Source organism: Elgaria multicarinata, chromosome 6 (genome assembly GCF_023053635.1).
Source record: "Elgaria multicarinata webbii isolate HBS135686 ecotype San Diego chromosome 6, rElgMul1.1.pri, whole genome shotgun sequence".
In the NCBI taxonomy this organism is placed as follows: Eukaryota; Metazoa; Chordata; class Lepidosauria; order Squamata; family Anguidae; genus Elgaria; species Elgaria multicarinata.
This window is the reverse complement of record NC_086176.1, coordinates 34,624,470-34,645,540: the sequence shown is the minus strand read 5'-3', so window position 1 is coordinate 34,645,540 and position 21,071 is coordinate 34,624,470. Positions and strand designations below refer to the sequence as shown.

The window sequence follows — 21,071 nt, the reverse complement described above, 5'->3', positions numbered from 1 at the left end:
TTATAAAAAAAATAATGAAAGAAGTCTCTTCCCTACATTAAAAATTATATTTTGCATTTTTCAGCCATCATTGAATCTGCAGCATAAAAACTGATGTTTTATTTGGGTTTTTTTTTACATAATTACTCTGCTCAAAAATATTAAAACTCTGGATATTAAAAATATCCAGTCATTAAAAGACCTGGAATTTTAAGCAAACTTATACTACAATCCTCCACGCTATTGTTCAAAATTAAGTTTCATTCGTGTTCATAGAATTTGTTCATAGAAGCAAGTGGGTGGATTTAAGATTTTCAGGAATTCTGAATTTGGCCCAAGTTGGCTAAATGTTTGCTAAAGGTAGAGATTTACATAACTTGCTGTTTAATGAATCCACAGCAATGACTCTTGGAAAACATGGGGAAACTATGTAGAATACATCTATTATGTTCTATAGGTCACTAATACTTATTAAGACTGTTGGAACCTGATCTGTAACTTCTGTGTCAGGTAATCAGATGTCCATATGAGCTGATACACTTACTAACACTTAGGTGGCATATCACAAACTAGTGAGCAGTTTTCTATCATATGCAAAAGATTGATTCACCCATCTGCTTAATTTTAAAAGGTACCACAGAATATGACATTTTGAAAACGGTTTAAAAACAGTATATGGAGTGAGTCCTAGGCCCCAACAGTTGTCACTAATGTTATAAACCATTTTAAAGCACTAGTGTAGAGCCTGCCTGGGTAGGACATGTTAGCTGCACTTTCAGTTGCAAAGAGAAAATGCTGCAAATTGGAGCTTACCTAGGTGACCCCTTCAGAACTGGGACCCAAAGCAGCTTAATTTGGATCTTACCTGAAGCTATATGTGGTATATACTCTACTATATACTCACTATATACTAGTACTATATAGTCCTAGTTTTGAGTATTGGCAAATAGGTTCTGCATGGTTCTTCTTCGAATTGCCACTGTCATCTTCATGTTCTACACCTTAGCAGAATTTCCCAACCTTGGGTCCCCATATGTTGTTGGACTGCAACTCTCTTAATCTCTGACCATCGCCCATGCTAGCTGGGGCTTATGGGATTTATAGTCCAATAGCATCTGAGGACTCAAGGTGGGGTAAGGCTGCTCTAGGGAGTCCAAATGAAATATCTGGAATATTCATCAGATCAATGTATAATTAAAGCATGCAGTCAAAGAGTAGATGTTTCTGTTTGCAGTGTTGAATGTTCCTTGCTTTTTCAGCTTCTCTGTTGGGCCTGAGGTCTCTCCCAGAGTTCAAGAAGAAGGCAATATGGACAAAGGCTTATGGCTGGTAGTGACAGCGTGGCGTCTTTATTCAGGCCAAAGAAGTGAGAATTAGTGAGGATAATAATATAGCTGAAGAGAAGACAGGTCATGCTGAAGAGTTTATATGCTGTGGAGTGTTATGGGGTTTCCGTTTCAGAGACATTGTTATCTTTCCCGAAGAAGTCACTTAAAAACACTGACTGTGTGCATATGTACTTTTGTTCTGATTGATTGAAAGCGAGCACGTTGCCGACTTAGTTTGCCCTGGTAAATGCTTGATTTGAGTCTGAATGGCAGAGTTTTATTCTCTGAAATGTAAAAGGATAGGGTGAAAATTTAGACTGTGCAATTTGAATGAAAATTGTCCATAATACTGCAACAAAATTAAAGAGACTACTCTGAAATCCAGGCTGTTGACTATGTTTTACATGTTAGGCTACAGCAATGTTCCCCAATGTGGTGCTCTTCAGATGTTTTTAGACTTATAACGTCACATAACCTCTATTAGGTTCACTGTTCACTGCTCCATTTTTATTTTTTCTTATCTGAGTATAATAATAAATCTTTAAACCCAGTGTTTCATTATGTAAGCTCGTTGGGAGACTAAATGAGTATGCATCTCTATTTCTTTTTAATTTGAAATGCCATTTTTAAACACTTCTTTCCAGTGAATAAAAGTTGGTTAATGAACTGAATTACATGTAGGAATTCTAGACCTGTGGCAAACGTTAAAATAAGCATTCCACTCTTAAACATTTGCACTGATACGTTTTGTTTGTTTTGGCAGTGTAACTTCGAGAAAGTTACCAATACACATTAAAACCTTGCAACTGAGGAAATCATTAAGCTCATTTACACACAATTACTTATGCTAATAAATTCCAAGTAATTAAAACAACTGGTGTGGTCTGTGGAGCAGTGCCTGAGGAAGGCAGCAGAATGAGAAACTGAGGACTGGGTTGCTGGGCTGTGGAGCCTAAAGGAGGAAAGGTGAGACAGGAGCAGCAGCAGTAGGCCAAAACCCTCACAAGCATCATCAGCACGGGGGGGGGGGAGGGGGAGGGATTGAGTGAAGTCCTGAGTGCGAGTGGTGTAGATAGTCCTGTCTGGTAGCCTGTGGGTGGCGCAGGTGAAGGCAAGACGTCACTCTGGCCCTAATGTTTTGTATGTGGGAACATAGAAACAAGTGAGGCCCCAACGGTCATGCTACAACACAGACAGTTGGGCTCTCAAGAATGGTAGTTGCGCTGATAAATACAATCAAAGGCTTAGTTATAACCAAGTAAGTTCCTACATTACAATATTCCTTGAAGTTCTTTGCTCTCTGGGTCGTATGGCACTCATATTTATGGATCTTCTTAACTGGTAAAGGTGGAAAGTAGGCAGATGTCTTGATTAACACAATAAGGAATCATGGGCGAATCATGTACTATGTCTACTCGTTTTGTGTTTAAATTTAGCTCTGTCTAATGAACTGTTGGCTTTTCTTGTAATATTTGTACATCTTGCAATGAGCTTCTGGGCTGTATTTAGCTTTTCAGCTGCATTTATTGCCAAAAATATATATTCTGGAGCAGTAAGACAAGTTTAAGTAGTTTGTTTTGTGGCAGTACTATTAACAGCAAGCACTTCATAAGTGACTTCAAACACTTCTCAGGTGTGGTGTATGTAATAGACTAGGAACTCCCGATGAACACACTTAACCTCCTGCACAACATGAACTTCTCCTTTGGCTTCAATAGAGGGAGCCACTTGCGCATTCCAGTTGAAATATAACGGGGGAGTCATTGCAAGAGTCTATGCCTGTAAGGAATTAATTGGATCAAGATAGTTGCATCCATGTTTTCTAAAGTCTGCCACAACCAAAGGCTAAAAAAAAAAGTGTGCCTTAAAAAATTGCAGTTCTGCACCACGTCCCTCTATGTGCTGTGTGTGCATACTTATTCACACAGTTAGTGTGAAGGGACCTCTCTGCCAAGGAAGGGCACAGCATGCTTCCTCAAGCTGGAGACATCGAAATTACTGTCACTTGGTACGTTGATTAGATTTCATGATGTGTGTTTACTAGTGGGACATCTCAAACCAATTTTCCTCCAGAGAAATATGAACTAGCTTCTTTTTTCTTTGATGTTGCGTCTTCCTAGATGAGCTTTCCGTTCCATGTAGAGGTGTTGGACAATGAAGTATGTTCCTAAATTAAAAAAACCAACATGTCTTAAATGCAAGAAAGCAGAAAACCATCATAAAGCACACAGTGGCATCATCCTTTAGACAACATCTGGGGGACACAGGATATTTTGGTTCCCTGGCTCTGAGCTTGGAGCCAGGAAACCATAGTCGCCACCTCCCCCTCACAGGTGGTGTGGAGAGAATAGTGCCAGCTACCTCTCCATGTTCAGAAAACAAAGTGCCGATACAGGGAGTGGGGAAGGGAAGAGACAAGGGCAGCAATCAAATGACAAATCCTATGGCCGCACCAGCCTCCTTCCCTCCCCCTCCCTGAAGCCTCTGCTAAAGGGGCGAAAACACCCATCTAGCTTAAATGCATAGTGAAAGACACAAGGCACCTCCTGCTCTACATTGGATATTCATAAACCTCTGAGTGTGGAGGCTTGCAAGTTCCCATGGTGGGTTCGATAGGATTGCATCCTAAGTATGCAATTTCATACTCTTTTACTTGGAATTAAGCTGAATTGAACTTGGGCTTACTTCTGAGTAAGCATGTATAGCAGCCTTCCTCAACCTGGGGTGCTCCAGATGTGTTGGACTACAACTCCCAGAATGCCCCAGCCAGCTGGCTGGGGCATTCTGGGAGATGCAGTCCAACACATCTGGAGCGCCCCAGGTTGAGGAAGGCTGATATAGGATTGCATTGTAAGGTTCCCTAGTCACTAATTTTCTTTTGGTATTACTAACCTCATTTCTCACCCTTTGGAAGAAGGGTGAATTACGTGAGGAGAGAGCAGCGGCCACATGGCCAGTAATTTAAAACCTCCCAGCTCATCTAGTTCAATGGGACAGTGCCATCTAATGGGTGTTTTTCAGTGCAACTTTGACTGCACACAGCAGGAAGAATTGGGATATTTGAGAAGACTTGGAGTTTCCAAGGTGTTGTTTTTAAACAATGATGGAGGGAAGGAGCGGAAGACATGCCCGCTAACTTCCGTGAGTGGCCAGTCACTAGTGTGCTATAAATCACTAATTTAAAGAAGACCATTATGCAGATGTTGCTGAATTTTGGGGCATGGTACAATGGAGGCTTTTTTTCAAGCCTGATATAAGCAGGGGGAGATTTTTCAAGGTGGGTTGAAGAGGGAAGGGTTACTCCTTCCCTTCCCAACATTGCCCCCCCCCAATGCCCACCCCCTGTGTTGTAATTAAGCTTTTAAAAAAACCTCTTGACACAATGGAGGCTTTTTAAAATTTAAAGTAGCTGCACCATGGAAAGGGAGAAGCAGGAAAAACTTCTTATCTCCAATCAGCTGCTAATTGGAGATAAGAGCTTTACATGTCCTGGGGAGAGAAGGCAGGACCTGGAGGAGAAGCCAGCAGGCCATATCAGATACAGCCTGCAAGCTGAAGGTTCTCCATCTCTGTCCTAGTGAGAAAGTGGGCATGCTTGTCTCAGAATCTTCTCTCTGCTGTATCTGCCAAGAAATTAAATGCTTACCTCCAAACAGTATTGCCATGTACATTTTTAGAATGTAAGGAAAGTAGACAGATATATCAGATGGAAAGGGCAGTTGGATGGAGTAAGTGCCATAGGTTTCAAAATGGGGCAATGACTGATATATGGCAAATGCTGTGGAAGAAAATGAAAAAGAAATCTGAATTAGCAGCTTGTAAGTGAAATATTCCCAAAGACCCAAATTAATTGTTTTAGGCCTTCCTTTATGGTGAAAATCCACACTATAGTACCAAATGCAACATAAGCACATCTATAATTAACAAAGACAAGGCTCCATTTTCTGGTGAAACAATTTAAGTCTTTGACACAGTTCTAACCACCACACTTGTATTCTCTTGTGTCTGCAGACAGACACAAGAAGAATACAAGTGTAGTGGTTAGAACTGTATCAAATACTTAAATTTTCAACAGTAAACAGTGAAGTCAGTTTAGTAATGCAGATACTGTGTCACTTTGGGTAGAGTGTGGTGCCATAATTGAAAAATATATATTTAGTACATGAAATGCATAATACATTGCAGGCTCAAGAACGCGAGTCTCTCTTCATCCTTGGCTAGAAACTAACCCTATAGCTGTTAACGGCAATTTGAAAGATTGATCACTGTTTGCTTTGTGTACGCTGATCTACCTGTTGGCTCTCTGCCAAAGAAATTTTGTATTGTTTCAATAACCTATTTGACCAGAGACAACAGTTAGACAAAGGATTTTCATGTGTACAAAACAACTTTCAATTTCCTTAACACATGGTCTCCAGAGCACAGTGTGTTTGAATTCAGGATGATTATATGCACGGCAGATATATGCTATGTGAAGAGTTTAGAGCTGGTGAAAAACAGTGATATAATAATAATTATAGTAATAATTTATTAGTTACCTGCCTCTCCCTCTGGATTGAGGCGGGGTACAACACAAATGCAAACACCATAAATACATATAACTAATTAAAACATTTAAAACTAATACATTATTAAAAGCAACACATTATTAAAAAGGCATCTTAAAATTCAACTGGGTAGGCCTGCCAGAAGAGATCAGTCTTTATGGCTTTCTTAAATTCTGGAAGACTGTTAAGTTGACGAATCTCAACTTAACCAAAAATTTGTGAAATTGACCCAGTAATTAGGGGGAAATCAGTTACATGGACTGCCCCTTACAACTGTGTTTCACTGTTTCAGGGTGCTAATTCGTCAGCACATTTTCGTGAAAGTATGTCCCATTGAACTCAACAGAACTTACTTCTGAATAGCATGCATAAGGTTGCATTGTTAATCTCTGGGAAGTATTGAATTGCACTTCTGCTGATTGCGTTGCACCAGTGGGACTGGCTTCTTGGGAGTTAGTGGGAGTTAGTGGTTCTAAAAGTAACCCCAGAAACCAGCAGAATTGTTCCTTCCTGGACCAGGACAGGTCCGTGAGCTCTGGTGACTTGTCCCAATCCAGAAACGAGCATTTCTGCTCATTTTGGGTTGCTTTTAGAGCTGCTAATTCCCCTTGTGGTAGAGGTTGGTCCTGCTGGCGCACAGGCACAACGGGATACTGCCTGTGATTCCTCTACCCCCCACTCCTGCCTCCAAATACAGCATCTTAAACATTTGGATCTGCTTTTGAATAAACCATCTTGGATTTTTTTTTTTGAAATGGTGATTTATTTTACTGATTTCTTGAAAGTCCACAAATGGAAACAGCCCATTTCAGGGTAGGCGAAATGGTTTCAAAATGACGATTTTAGATATTGAAGAATTTAGATATTTTTCATTCTGTCAGCATTTTTAAATTCCCAGGACAAAATCTTTATTCAGAATGTGAGCTTGATGGTGTTTGAATTTTCCTTCAATTTCAGTTTCAGCTCTATAAAGCCAGGTATTTCTGCAATTTCCACCAGCCCATGTTTTGGAAATGGAAAGCATTTCCCACAGATATATACACACTCCCAGGTAATTGTATATAGGATTGTAGCCTCGGAAATGCTATCTTCCTTGAGGGCCCTCCTTCCCCCTTTTACCTTGAGCCAAAACTGATAGAGGATACAAAGGAATCCATAGGGAATAATGGAGCCATGTCAGTTCTTGAAAATATATTCCTGCCGCTGCTAACATGCAGTAAGTGTACCTAGAGCAAAACATTGATGGCAAGATGGTGAGATAAAAGTTGATCTTTTTAAAAGTTAAATAGGTTAAATATTTAGTATTTGTGTTAATCTCTCTTTTCATATTCTCAAAGAAAATGCCCTGATTTCCCCCTGAAATCTGACTTTGATTTTAAGCTAAAGAACTATATTTTGTTAATTTGTGGTAGTTGTATGTAAGTATGTATTATTGCATTTATATCATGCCTTTTTTTCTCCAAGGAACCCAAGTCAGCATACATAATCCTCCTCCTTTCCATTTTATCCTCACAACAACAACCCTGTGAGGTGGGTTGGGCTGAGAGTCTGTGACTAGCCCAAAGTCAGTTTCCATGCTTGAGTGGGGACTAGAACCCAGATCTCCTGACTCCCAGTCCGACACTTTAGCCACTACACCTCACTGGCCTTAAGATCATCTTGGAGTGGGATTTTGCCTTTATTTTTAATTTTTTTTAAAAATAATATCTTTTGTGTTCTAATCCAATAAATGGCCTTTTCAGGGCTGGCATCCAGGGTAAGTATGGTTGGGCACCTGCCAAGGACCTACCCCACAGCAGGGGGGCACTGACAAGAGCCCCCTGGTCTTGCCGCTCCTCTTCATCAATGCACCCTGTCTCTCAACCTGGCTCTTGCTCCGGCCCAGACAATGGTGAATATGAGAAGGAGGAGCACTAGATGCCACAGATGACTTCCTCATTGGCTCTCAGCCTATCAAGCAAACAAATGCTGGCCATGATGAGAAAGAGGAGGAGGAGCAAAAGCAGCTGGTGACAATGGTGCTAAGAAGCTAGACTCACTTCAGGAGGAGGCCCACTGCAGGTGTCTTGCCCAAGGGTTCACAAAATCCAGGTGCCAGCACTGGGCGTATTGTGTCTTTATAGATACTGTTAGGATCAGGATTGTTTTCCCTAGTGTGGGGGAAGGGGTTTCGGAATCGAGGAGGAGGAGGAGGAGGAACAGGACCAAAAGTATACCATCCAAAACAGGAAGCAGTGGAGGAGATTCTCCAAGACACTTCATGAGTCAAGGATGGATCTTCCCAGGAGCTTATTGGTCAGGATGCTGAAGGCTCGGAGACCATCTCTTCCTGCCTCTGTCGAAGGGGGAGGGGACTTTGGAGCTGACAGATCCCAGTGTCTGCCACGGAGTCAAGAAGGTGGAGACGAGAGGAGGTGGGAGGTGGTCCCTTAGGGTAGCCATTCTCCAGAGGCTTCTCCAAAAAGACCCTCCCCGAGGTAAAGTGCCGGTTAGACTTTGGGGAATCTGTCCAGTTTTAGTTGAAAGGCAACTGCCTAGCTTTGTTAGGCTAATTAAGCTTAAAGGATAGCTCCTAGCATTCAGACTCCCATCAGTTGTGAAGAGATGTTTATTTGTTGAATAAAGCTTTGTGGATTACATGTGGACCTCTTTATTGTCTCACATCTTGGCAGGAGAGCTTAGAAAGATGACAGATACTGTTGCTCATTTTGTATGCCTGTATTGTTTGGATATTTCAAACCAAACAACAAATCAGCAAGTTCCTTACATTAATAGATCCAAGAAAGCCAGAAAACTCATCTCAGAAGAATTTCTGGACCTTCCTCAATGATCTTGCTCCCTCCCCCATAGTAAATATACAAATAAGAAAGTTCTTAGCTGGATCATCCAGTTAAAAGGATTACGCTAATCTACTTGGAAACCAACATGTCTCTAATGCGAGCTACTTCTGGAAGGCAAGAACAATCTTTTCTCACAACTGTCCAGATGTTTAGATTTACTAGGTGGCTGAGTCCATGCTGTTCTTCTTTGTCTCGGTTGATTCTGGTAAACTGTAAGAACCTTGAAAAACCTGTTTGCTCACATTTTTTGCTCAACTGGCCAGTACTGTACCCTCTTGTTGTCTCAGATGATGAAAAACAGAGCCTGAAGCAACCAGTTTAATCCAATATGATTTTGTGTAACATCGCCCTCTGCTTCTAATATTGAATGAAAGTAAATAGTTTGTATTTTATAGAGAGCAAAGTTATAAATGGGTATGGAATTATAATACTCAGGGAATGCACATTCTTATTTTCCCTGCTATGTCAATGTTGGATTTTGCAAGGGAAACACACTGAGTGAGAACACTGAATGGCATGCTGAAAATGTAGTTGGGGAAGGCAAAACAGAAAGGTGCTAAATTCTTACCTGACCACATCAATGAAGCTCCAAAGGAAAAATAAGAGGCACACAACGTATTTCCCTTGAACTTCTTCTTGACTGGCAATCACAACAAATAAGATGATAATTCTTTCTGTGATCTGGAAAGAAAGGTGGTTTTGTTTCTTTTACATCAATGGCTTATCTTTGGTCTGTGTGTCAGAAAAGTGTCTATGGGAGAGATTGTTTAAATTCTGATGAGGTGACTTCATAAAGCAGAAGCAGTGTTGTAGTGGTAGTAGTAAGAGGCATAAAGAACTGAGACGATATATTAAGCATCTTTCCCAACTGCAAGTTGTGTTTTAAGGATGAATAATGTGATATTGAGTTACATAATTCTAACCGATGGTATGAGTTGTTCGATTCTGGGTTCTCCTTTTGTTTGAAACCAGCCATGCGAACAAACCATAATTTGTTAACCACTAACAATCCAGGAAGAGAACCCATACTGTGAACTCTTGGGTTGTTTAAATCATTACATGTCATTAAATGAGGGTTGTTCATTGGTTGTTTTGCTAGGCTGGAGGCAGCAGGCAAGAAAGATTTTAAAAAAACAAACATGAGCCACTCTACATGTCAGTACTACAGTGCCACAAAGGTATTTAAGATACAGGAAGAGAGCAGGTGAAGGAGGAGGAACTGCCCAGGGATTGAGAAAACAAACCAAGTTCTGTTTGATAGTCTGCCAGGCAAATCCTGGGTAGGGCAACAAACCATGGGTTAAATAAATTATGGGTTAGTGTTATGTGTGAGCCAGGTCTATGCCTTTCCTATCTTCTTTGGAAACCATACCTTATTTTACTCAGTGGCTATTGCCAGATAAGTCCACAAAATTAGGGACCAAACTCGAAATGTGTGAATGCCGTTAATGTACTCTCTTTTAAAAGTTTAAATTGTAGTTGTGGGTGGGTGGAGGGTTAAGATCAGAACTATGGTGTGTGAAGCAGTGGTAGCGGGGGTCCAAACATCTCAGCCCTGCTGAAATCCCAATGAAAATTGCCTTCTTCCACCTCAAAGCTGATATTAATCAGGGTCAATGACAGCTTCTCTCCTTGGGCTACCAGCAGCTTCCATGGTATGATTTTCATTGGAATCATTGCAGGAGGATAAGGGTTAAACCCCCTCTCTACATGTCATGTTCCTGATTGGGGGAGGGGGCTGCAGCTATAATTTAAACTTAAAAATGAAGCACATTAATTGCATTGATGCAATTACATAATGTGAACTTTGATGAATGTTCACCTCTTAAGTAGGGAAGGATAGTTTAGGCCAATTCAGACACAATGATAAACCAAGGCTTTATTGTGATATCTGAACCAGCTAGGAGATCTCTTTCTGTTAAATCATCAAATTCATTATATATTCAGAACACAGCAGACTGAAAATATGTATTTTCCTCATATTTTCCTATCTTCTTGACAAAACTCATAGACGCTTATTTCATGGGGGAAAGGATCAAAGCATTATTTCTGATGTCATGAAATGAAAGCAGAAAGGACAAAATGACCCAGAGTATGTTTTGGGGTAAGTTTTCTTGCTTTGCTATTCCCGCCCCCACCTCAGATGAAAAGGGAAGTTAATATGCCAGCAAGCCTACACAGTAGTTTTGCTATGTCAGATCCTCCAGTACTCTAGTGTAATTTCAGTAAACCACAATGGCCATAACCACATGTCTGCTAGATATGAAAAGAGAAACTGATGTGTCGGTTTAGCATGCAGCATTTTGCTGGAAGGCAGGATTTCCTGCACCAGATGACTTTGTTAGATAGAAACAAAGCTAAACTCCTCCTATATAAAGGAAATTTTCACTCAAGTTCAGACAAAAAAAAAAAAACTGATCCGTTTACTAACCACTTCTGATGTGGTATTCTATTTTAATTATTGGGATTTCCCAATAATTAAATTGTTGCCTTCAAACTGGGAGTTACTGCAATTGAGTTAAACAGAGTAATTTGATGGAAACATATATTTGGAGACCTGTTCTCACAGAGATATGAAATTTGTCGAGTGTTCTCAACAAATTCACACTCCCCCAGTCCGACCTACCTCACAGTTGTGAGGAAAAAGTAGTTTATTACAAAGTGTTGATGTGAGCTGGGGCCTAAAAGCATTGTAACTTGGTGCAGATGTAGCTGAAGGGTGGAGAATCTCTGAGCTTCTGGTCTCATCACAAGCCACACACCATCATTGTCCTCACTCCGAGTTATTGATATTGCTCAGAAATTATTATCATTCCAATAGAAATCCAGTACACCTCACTCTAGAAGGGAAGACTGTGATCAGCTGACCTGCATGAAGGTTCAGTCTGCTGTCCAGGTGCTAAGTGTTGATAGGCACTTGTTTTGGTTCTTGATCTGTAAACTGGGGGCTGCCTTGACGGCACTGGTTTACTCCGCTTTCTGAAAAAAGCCCGTTTTGCTTCTGTAGGGTGCCGTTGGATAATCCTGTCTCAAGAGGCAGTGTCTCTCCTGTGGTCATTAGGTTCACTGTGCCCGCCCCCTCCTCCTCACCCAATTTCCAGTGACCAATGGGAGGCCGCCTGCTGCCTGGGAAAGGCCCTAGCATGGTGCTGGAGCGAAGACACGCGGTGAAAAAGCTATACTGATCTCACTTCGGCAGGAAAAGTCAGGGTAAATCCCTAACTTTTCTATTGCGCAGCTTTGCTGAAAAGCCCTACAGTGGCTGCAAGGTGATAGTTGCATCGTATAACCAACGCAGCGCCACCGCGGGGCTTTTAACTTGTGTAGACAGCCCCCTGGATTTGAACTGCATAGCCCCTCAAAGAGAAGATGTCTTCAAACAGAAGGATGCAAAACCATCTTAATCATCAGTATTAGAGGGTTGGCCTTCCCATAGGTATTCGAGAAACATACTTGGCATCCTTGCTGTGTTGTGCCAGCATGACGAAAGAATCAGGGTAAGGGAGTCCTCATTAGTCAGGAGCTCTTTTCCTCATTTCAAATTCTGATTTCAGTTTTGGTCATGTAAAAAAATTACAGGCTGAAAAAAGTCTCAAGGAGAGCAAACCCTCATTGAACAGAACAGAGAAGGTAGGAGTGTTGGCTTTGGGTTTTTGTTTTTGTTTGGTTAACTAAAGCTATGAAAGAATGTGACCTATAATGTTTCCCTCCACTCCCTTGCATTTACATTTTGTTTTCATTTCACTATGCAAGTTCTTGCTAATCTGTTTGGTTAAAACTAAATTTAAAGTCTGAAAGCCCGTGCCCTCTCTTCTGTAACTAGAAAGCAGAAAGTGGAAGCCTGTGCAGTCATTTTACAAATCATAAACAAAAAAGGTTTCCTTTTTCATTCATGCTGTAGTTCTTGAAGGTCAAAGTGGAGTTCCCTCCTTCTCCTCTCTCCCACATGGCCACCCAATCTCTAGGCGGCAGTTCAGGTTTCTGTGACACTGTTTTGTGGTTTAAAGGCAGTCAATGAAACAGCGGAAGTTAAATCTGTTTAATACAGACCTGTTTAATAATCTATTTCCAAATTGCAACTTGTTTAGGCAATCACAGATGCATTGTGTTCTGCTCTAAACAGGAAAGAATCCAACCAACTCTGTCCCAAGATGAAAATGAATTCCAGACACATTCATGCAGACTACATTTTTAAAATGGAGGAGAGAAATCATTATAACACACACACACACACACACACACACACACACACACCCCTTGGCTCCCCAGGGTTTAAGGCTGGAGTTCTTTCCTTGCCCACCTGGAGAAGCCCAGGATTGAACCTGGAACCTTCTGCATGCCCAGCATGTGCTCTATCACACTGAGCTATAGCCCTTTCTCAAACTCAGCCAAAGCAGATTTGTTCTATATAAAACCCAGGGTTGGCTCAGAACAAGATAGTGCTCCTTCCCACTCCAAGTACAAAAGCCGACTGGAACTATCAGTTGAAACTTTCTTCAGTACTGATGATAGGTTAGTGTCCTCCACCACCCATGAAGACAGCAGACTAACTTAGAGGACACAGGATAGGCCACACAGCACACAGTCCTCTCCTCCAACATGTTCCTTCCAGCCACCTCCCAGCGTCTGCCGCCTCACTTTGTCTAATGGTAAGGCCAGCCCTGATAAACCCAGCTTAAAATAGGAGAAGAGAAACACATTTCATCCCCATTGCTTCTTTCTATAACCTCCCACACTTTGTATTTTGTTGACTTGTCTTTAAACAACACAACAGGGCACAATCCATCCATAGCTAAGAATGTTTATGGTCCATTTATTTCCATGGGAAACATAAAGAGTGGACCAGATTTTCTCCTTCTAAATGTTTCATTCTCTCTAATGGTTTTGACAGGCTCTCTGCTACTGTATTGAAATCAATGGTACCAAAACAGTGAAATACCTTATCTGGACAGAGATAGCCTAGCTACAGTTATCCATGCTCTGATAACCTCTCGTTTGGATTACTGCAATGCGTTATACGTGGGGCTGCCTTTGAAAACGGTCCGGAAGCTTCAGCTGGTACAAAACAGGGCAGCACGTTTACTAACAGGGACTGGCCGACAAGACCACATCACGCCAGTCCTTTTCCAGCTTCATTGGCTGCCGGTCCAGGTCCGATTCAAAGTGCTGGTATTAACATTTAAAGCCCTAAACAGCTTGGGGTCAGGCTATCTGAAGGAACGCCTCCTCCCACATGTACCTGCCTGGACGCTAAGATTATCCTCAGGAATTGAGGCATGTAGCTACCAGGAGGAGGGCCTTTTCTGCTGTGGCACCCTGGCTGTGGAATGCGCTCCCTAAGGAGGTTCGCGTGGCACCTACATTATATTCTTTTAGACGCCAGGTGAAGATCTTTTTATTCTCCCAGTATTTTAACAGTCTATAAATTAATTTGAACTTGCTGTTTTAAATTTGTGTTTTAAATTTGTATTTTTGCATTGCTGCTGTTTTTATCTTGGTTGTGCTTTTATATTGTATTTTATATTATAGTTTTATACGGTTGTTTTATACTTGAATTGCCTAAATTTTGTAAACCACCCAGAGAGCTTTGGCTATTGGGCGGTATAGAAATGCAATAAATAAATAAATAATAAATAACAGAGCAACTCTATCCATGTCAAAAGTCCTATTAAGTTCAATGTGGCTGACTTCCAGGTAAATTGGCATAGGATTGCAGTCTAAGCTTCAATCCTCTACATATGTATTTGGGAGTAAACCCTACTGAACCCATGTATTGGGGAGTAAGGCTCACTGTCTTCTTACTTCTGAGTAGACACATATGAAATTGCACTGTCAGTCTTATTATTATTTTTCTATGCTTACTTGGAAGTAAGACCCATTAAAGGCAGTGTAACTTGTTTCTGGATGAAGATATACAGTATTTTATTTTTGCTGTACTGAAAGCAGACATTTCTTTATATTTCCAATGCATACTCAAATTATGGCTAAGGTGTAGGGGGACTGTAATCCAGAATCCTTCAAAACTCTTTGGAGGAATATAATCTGTCATGTTGGAGAAGCAAGGCATATTCTAAAATGATTCCAAAAGGTCAGAACTGTTTCAGTCTTATGGAATGTTGATCATATCACTTCTGCAGCATGTTCCAATGAAACATGAACTATACCACCCACATTCTTATTCTGTTGAATGAATGTAAAATCCACTTAACCCCATTTCAATCACTTCCTCCACTCTTCCTTTTCAAGCTGACAGTTCTCATTTTTTCTTAATGATCTTTTACTCTTCTCTCTCCCCACTCAACTGAGTCAAGCTCTCTTCCCCTTCCAAGTTTCTTTACACACTCAAACTTCATGACTTTCCAAAACCCACCATTCTTTGAGCAAAATCTTGCACTGACCCTACAGTCTACCTCTGTGCTGCTCAGGTGCTCCAATGTGTATCCCTTTTCTTACAGCAGGGCTGGGCAATTTGTAGACCAAACCATCTGAAGGGCCACAGCTCCCATCATCCTTCACCATTGGCTATGATAGCTAGGGCTGATGGGAGCTGAAGGCTTAAGCCATCTAGAGGACCTCAAGTTGCCCATTCCTGCCTTATAGGGTGAGTACAGATTCAGATTGCTTTTGGATTATCTAGGGAGGTCGTGGCCTCTCTCACACTAGAGGCATTCCACAATGAGCAGGGGGTTGGACTCGATGGCCTTGTAGGCCACTTTGAACTCTACTATTCTATGATTCTATGGATGCACTCTTCTTCCATCACATGGTGAGCTGCATGCACCACAGAGATAACTTTAATGTATGATATGTATCTCAGGTTTTCACACATTTAGGTGTATATCATCCCAGGATGCATGAATTCTGACTTTGCAAAGTTGGGGATGTTCACTTTGTCTGTGAGAATTTGTTGTGGGATTGAAACAAACACTCAAAACTGAACAAAACCCAAATGTCAAGGTTACTACTACATTAGGATGTGACTTACTCGCACCTATGCTTTTGCCGTGTGTGTGTAGTGTCCGAATCCAACCCAAATGATTTCTCCCAAGCCATTATGCCATACCTGTAAAATCCTTGGAAGAAATTGGCCCTCCTCAATGCCAAGCCAAAGATGAAAGAGCTCCAGTATAGACACCAACTGGCAAATACGCATCACAAGTCCAATCGAATAGAAAGTATCAGCAACAGAATCTTCAGCCAGAGGAAACGAAGAAAACGGTGACTTAAAATTCTATCCAACACTCTTCATACACAAGCTTTTCTACTCCCACTGACCGTTAACTAGGGTGACCATATGGAAAGGAGGACATGGCTCCTGTATATTTAAAAGTATAGAAAAGGGAATTTCAGCAGGTGTCTTTTGTATGCATGTAGCACCTGGTGAAATCCCCTCTTCACAACAGTTAAAGCTGCATGAGCCCTGTCCTCCTTTTCATATGGCCACCCTACGTTTAACTGAACAGGAAGTCAAAACCACTCCTGTGTGTTAATTCTTTAAGGATTTTCTGCGGCAAATTTTGATCGAAGACAACAAAATTCTGCGTTGACCCTGTGTGCAATTTATTTATTTTTTATACTGCCCAGTAGTTGAAGCTCTCTGGGCAGTTTACAATTAAAACCATAACATACAACAAGGCAAAATGTAAAGCTTAAAAAGTTTTTAAAAATACCATATAAAACCAAAATAAGGTATATTCTAGGGACAGCCTATCTGAAAAGATACATTTTCTGGAGGCATTTCAAGGATGTTAAATTTTTCTCCTCCCGAACCGGATGAGGGTGGGTTTTCCAGATGGCCGGTGCTGCTACAGAGAATGATTGCCGCTAGCAAGAAAGAACATTGCGCAAAACTTTTCTGAAGGGAAACAGATGTGCTGTGTTTAGATGGCAACAGTTGTGCCTGCCTGTTGAAGTACATGGAAGTTTTAATTTGCAAGTTGTGCAGAAAATTTACACAGGGCCAGTCTGGAATCAGCGTTGCCCTGTGTATATATTATATAGGGTGACCATATGAAAAGGAGAACAGGGCTCCTGTATCTTTAACAGTTGCATAGAAAAGGGAATTTCAGCAGGTGTCATTTGTATATATGGAGAACCTGGTAAAATTCCTTCTTCATCACAACAGTTAAAGTGCAAGAGCTATACTAGAGTGACCAGATTCAAAAGAAGGCAGGGCACCTGCAGCTTTAACTGTTGTGATGAAGAGGAAATTTCACCAGGTTCTCCATATATACAAATGACAGCGGCTGAAATTCCCTTTTCTATGCAACTGTTAAAGATACAGGAGCCCTGTCCTCCTTTTCATATGGTCACTCTAATATATTTAACTGAATATCTATCAAACTCTGGAGTAGGCAAACCAGTGGCCTGCAGATGTTTGGACTACAAGTCCCACAATCCCTGGCCATTGGTCACACTGGATGGGGATGAATTGCAGTTAGAATCCAAAATATCCTGAAAGTGCTGGGGTGCTTACCTCTGCTTACTAAGGGATATACCATTTGGATATTTTGCACAATTTTGCTCCTCCTTATTTATTTATTTTGGCTGTACATCAGATCACACCATATGATGACTGTGCTGGATTCCCAACTTATATTAGGCAGCTTCACGCTGTTAAATTCCCCCATGTCGTTGTGCAGGAGGGTCAGGCTACACATGGTTCCTGTCTCCTTGCCTTACATCCAATAGCTTTTCTCAATGAAGTGATGCACCTTCACACACATGACTGCAGGGAGGATTCTGACAGTGTGGAGGGCTGGTCTTGAGTAACTATGCCTTAGGAACTATCACAGCAACTTTAGGACTACCATTTAGGGCCCATTCAGAAGACACCTTAAACCATGGCTTTAACCATGGTGGTTTAGACATAAAGCCAGGCTGTGTTCAGAAGACACCTTAAACCATGGTTTTTACTATGGTAAATAAAGTAAAAAGCGTTATTCACCATGGTTAAAGCCATGGTTTAAGATGTCTTCTGAACACAGCCTGGCTTTCTAGCTTAAGCACCATGGGCAGATCGAAACAAATTCACATCATAAACATTGGGTTGCACTTCTCAGTAAAGGTGTGTATGTGTGAAATGGAAATGAGATTTCCCTGGAAATGTCACTATTAAATTTATCAAATATACACCATCATAAGGAAGCCCTTAATGTATTGCTAAAATGTATCATGTGGCTTGCTTGAAAAAGCTATGACTAAAAAGAACAAGAGATGGGCCTACCTTCCCCAAAAGACAAGAACCTGATGATCATGTTGGTAAATATCCAGGAATGTCCACAGAATTGGATTAAATAATAGCTGAAGATGTAGGTGTTCATTGCAAAGCTGTAAAGGCAAGAATTATGAATTCAAAAAGTGACTCTGACCAGCACAATGCTAGCAAGGGACAGACCTTTAGTCAGGTGTGGGCTGGGTGGGCGACTGGTTCCCCCTAAATTTTCTTTGCCCCCCGTTTTCTTTTACAAACTTTACAGTTTTCTCTTTAAAAGGCCTGCAAACCAGATGAACTGCCCCCTACTTTTTGGTGCCCCTTCCCCCAGAATTTTTGGGCTGGCTACAGGCCTGGCAAGGGACCATCTAGGGCATTTTATAGACCAGCACAAAAAAATGTCTTGCTGTTAGGGACAATAACTGACTACATTATTAAAGTCACATATAAAAAGCACAGAGATTCTATTGGAGCAGTACCTTTTAAAAGGGTAGTATAAGTACTGACGGTACCCGACAGTCTATGTTCAACCCTTGTTTCACATGATGGTCGTGATCCAGAGCACCATATCTGCAGAAGGATCCCACAGCCTGCTTCACATCATAAAGAGAGACACATATGAAATGGGATAGTTGATCCTTCCCCAATGTGGTGCCCTGCCAGACTGCAAGTTCCATAGTCCCCAGCCAGTATGGCCAAAGGCCATATTGGCTGGAGGTAATGGGAGTTTCAGTCTGACATATCTGGAGGGTGCCTGGTTTGCTGAAGGCTGGAGTAGAACTATGGTCATTTCACCAATCAGCTTCTCTTTATAGAGCTGGTGATGCAACTTCGAGTTGCCTTCTTTGTTTTTGTTGATGTGCTATGTGGAAATGTCCTTGTAAAAATAGCTGTGATCTCTGCCTTTCAGTGTGTATGTCTTTCTCGGTGGTGGTGGTGGGGCAGTCCCCAAAATAAATACTCCTAAAATTGAACATAGAAAGCTACCTATTCAGTCACTATAAGCCTGGAAAACAGAAATAATGCCCCAGATGCACACGCACATTCTGATTTTCAATAGGTGGGCAAAGAGATGGCGTGGCATTGCCAAGATTCACAGCAAAGTTCAAAGAAGTGCTCTTGAATGTATTTAAAATGAAATGGAACATTTTAAGACCGTTTGTTTTTTAAAGTTCATTATAACTTTATAGCAACCTTATAAATATGGTCAAATCGTTGTTGCCGGAGGCTCCTTTTTAAGCAAGGGGACTTGCTTGGCATGGGTTCTACAAAGTGAGCTAACCGCAGGCCTGTTCACTTTAGCTACGGATGGGAGAATCTGTCAAATCTGCCCATTCAGGTTCTTTTCTCCTCATTGTTAAGTTCATTTTGCCCCATTCCATATCAGATTGTGAATTTTGGGGGGTTGGGTGGGCATTTTTGTACACATCTGTGCATTTTTGTATGCATACTTACAAATGTATGCATTTTTGCAAGTAATTTTACCATTGAATAAAGGATTTTCTGCACATTTACCCCAATATATACTTGTGTGTGTGTATTTCCTTTTTATTGTGAATATCAACAAAACAGAACAGAAAATACATTGTGTAAAGAAAAAGACACATTACATACATTACATGTGTCTGTGCAAACTGTTTCAAATGTATGGCTTTTTCAGTCACAGCTTTTTTCAAATGTATGCAGTTTTTGTATGCTTTGTGGGAACTGCATCACATATTTGATGTATAACTGTGTTGTTCACATTCAGGAACTGCAAATTTGATAAGTTTGCATTGAAATGCAAACCAAATAAATATCTCACCCATCCTTAGCTATAGCACAGGAGTGGGCAATTTGCAGTCCTCCAGATGTTGGATCACAACTCCTATAATCCCTTGTATTGGCTATGCTGGCTAAGGCTGATAGGAGTCCAGCAACATCTGGGGGGCTACACATTGCCCACCCCTGTGATAGCATTTTCAAATGGCCTCACTCATTTCTGAGCCTGGGAAGCTCTTTTATATTCAGCCAAAAATCGTTCTCCCTCCATGTGGATTAAGCTGGTATAACAGATGGAGAGCAAGACCTGGTCTGGGGGAAAACCAGGGCTGGTCCAATACATTTTGCTACCTGAAGTGGGAAAATGGCAACATCCCACCACTAGGGCCAAGTCTTGCCTTCATCGACCCCCCACCATGAGTGCTGCCTGAAGCAGGTCACTTCACCCAGCTGCATACCAGGGCCAGCTCTGGGGAGAGCCCACTTCAAATGGTGCCTTCACCAGATCACTCCCTTTCAGCCTAACCTATTTCCCATGGTGAGTGTGAAAAAGGAATCATTCCAACTAGTCTGTCCTGATCTCATTGGAGGAAGGGGCTGCCCACAAATAGGAGAGGCAAGTAGAATCTCAATGCCACCAGAAGTGCAGAGTTCAGAGCCAGTGGAGTGTAATTGTTAGAGGGTGAACTGGGACTTAGGAGAACTGGGTTCTAGTCTCCACTCAGCCATGAAGCTCATTTTGGGCCAGTCACTGACTCTCAACCTGAACTAACTCACAGGGTTATTGTGAGGATAAAATGAAGAGGAGGAGGACCATGTGAACTGCCTTGGGCTCCTTGCAAGAGGAAAAAAAAGGTGGGATAAAAATGTAATACTAAATTAAAATGAATAAAAGTATGTTTGCCACCCAGATCCTCTGAGATTAGCCACTTGTGTGAGTTTTCTTTATCTCAGGTGAAAGTATAGATAAGGCAATTGCTCCCTAAAACCTGAAAAGAGGATCTTTCCATTCTGTGTGAGACAGGCTAGTTGAGATGAAAACCTTGCTCTGATACATTGGGCAGCCTGGATCTTCCCTGCCACAGCAAGAGGAGGCTGAAGAGATTCATGGCAGCCTACTCCCAGCATTTCCACGGGCCTACTTGCCTGCCCTTACCTTGTCTCAGAGGTTCCTGCTGCTGCTGCTGAAGGGAGCTGAGGTCTTTGCTGAGTGTGTGGGTTCCTCTTCCTTACAGCTGCAACAGCTGGGCCGAGAACAGAGAGATTTCCCCTCCTCCTTCCCTTCCCTTCCTTTTCCTTCCCCTCCTCTCCACCACGTCAGACCAGCGTTGCAAAAACCCTGTGCTGCTTTTTGAAAGAACAGAGAACTGAGCTCCTTAGGTTTGTCCCAATGTAGCAGCAC

At 41.6% G+C, this 21,071-nt stretch overlaps 2 protein-coding genes across 3 annotated transcripts in view; one reads left to right on the top strand and one right to left on the bottom strand.

The window, feature by feature from the left end:
- The window catches only part of FOCAD (focadhesin), a 146,014-nt gene extending 144,161 nt beyond the window's left edge, over positions 1–1,853 (top strand). Inside the window, exon 44 of the mRNA XM_063129216.1 lies at positions 1,239–1,853. Coding sequence (XP_062985286.1) covers positions 1,239–1,312 — 74 coding nt within the window. The 3' untranslated portion in view covers positions 1,313–1,853. The remainder of the gene's footprint in view (positions 1–1,238) is intronic.
- A 958-nt stretch (positions 1,854–2,811) lies between these two features.
- On the bottom strand, positions 2,812–20,886 carry HACD4 (3-hydroxyacyl-CoA dehydratase 4). 2 transcript variants are annotated; one of them, XM_063129220.1, is made up of 7 exons: positions 20,826–20,886; positions 17,921–18,024; positions 15,758–15,885; positions 9,263–9,375; positions 6,974–7,080; positions 4,954–5,085; positions 2,812–3,474 (listed from the first exon to the last, which is right to left on the bottom strand). In XM_063129220.1, the coding sequence occupies exons 2-7, from the start codon at positions 18,015–18,017 to the stop codon at positions 3,392–3,394; spliced, it is 660 nt and encodes a 219-aa protein (XP_062985290.1). In that variant the 5' UTR covers positions 18,018–18,024; positions 20,826–20,886; the 3' UTR covers positions 2,812–3,391. The 2 variants fall into 2 exon arrangements, with proteins under 2 accessions (XP_062985290.1, XP_062985289.1); XM_063129219.1 differs by lacking the exon at positions 20,826–20,886 and adding an exon at positions 18,388–18,475.
- Between the last annotated feature and the right edge of the window lie 185 nt (positions 20,887–21,071).

Excerpts from the sequence above, each read along its gene's own strand:
- HACD4 (XM_063129220.1), bottom strand. The coding sequence starts at position 18,017 with ATGAACACCTACATCTTCAGCTATTATTTAATCCAATTCTGTGGACAT. Across the intron at positions 15,886-17,920 it reads GTTCTTGTCTTTTGGGGAAG|ATTCTGTTGCTGATACTTTC; the intron begins GTAGGCCCATCT and ends CTCTGGCTGAAG. Across the intron at positions 3,475-4,953 it reads CATGGCAATACTGTTTGGAG|GAACATACTTCATTGTCCAA; the intron begins GTAAGCATTTAA and ends TTTTTAATTTAG.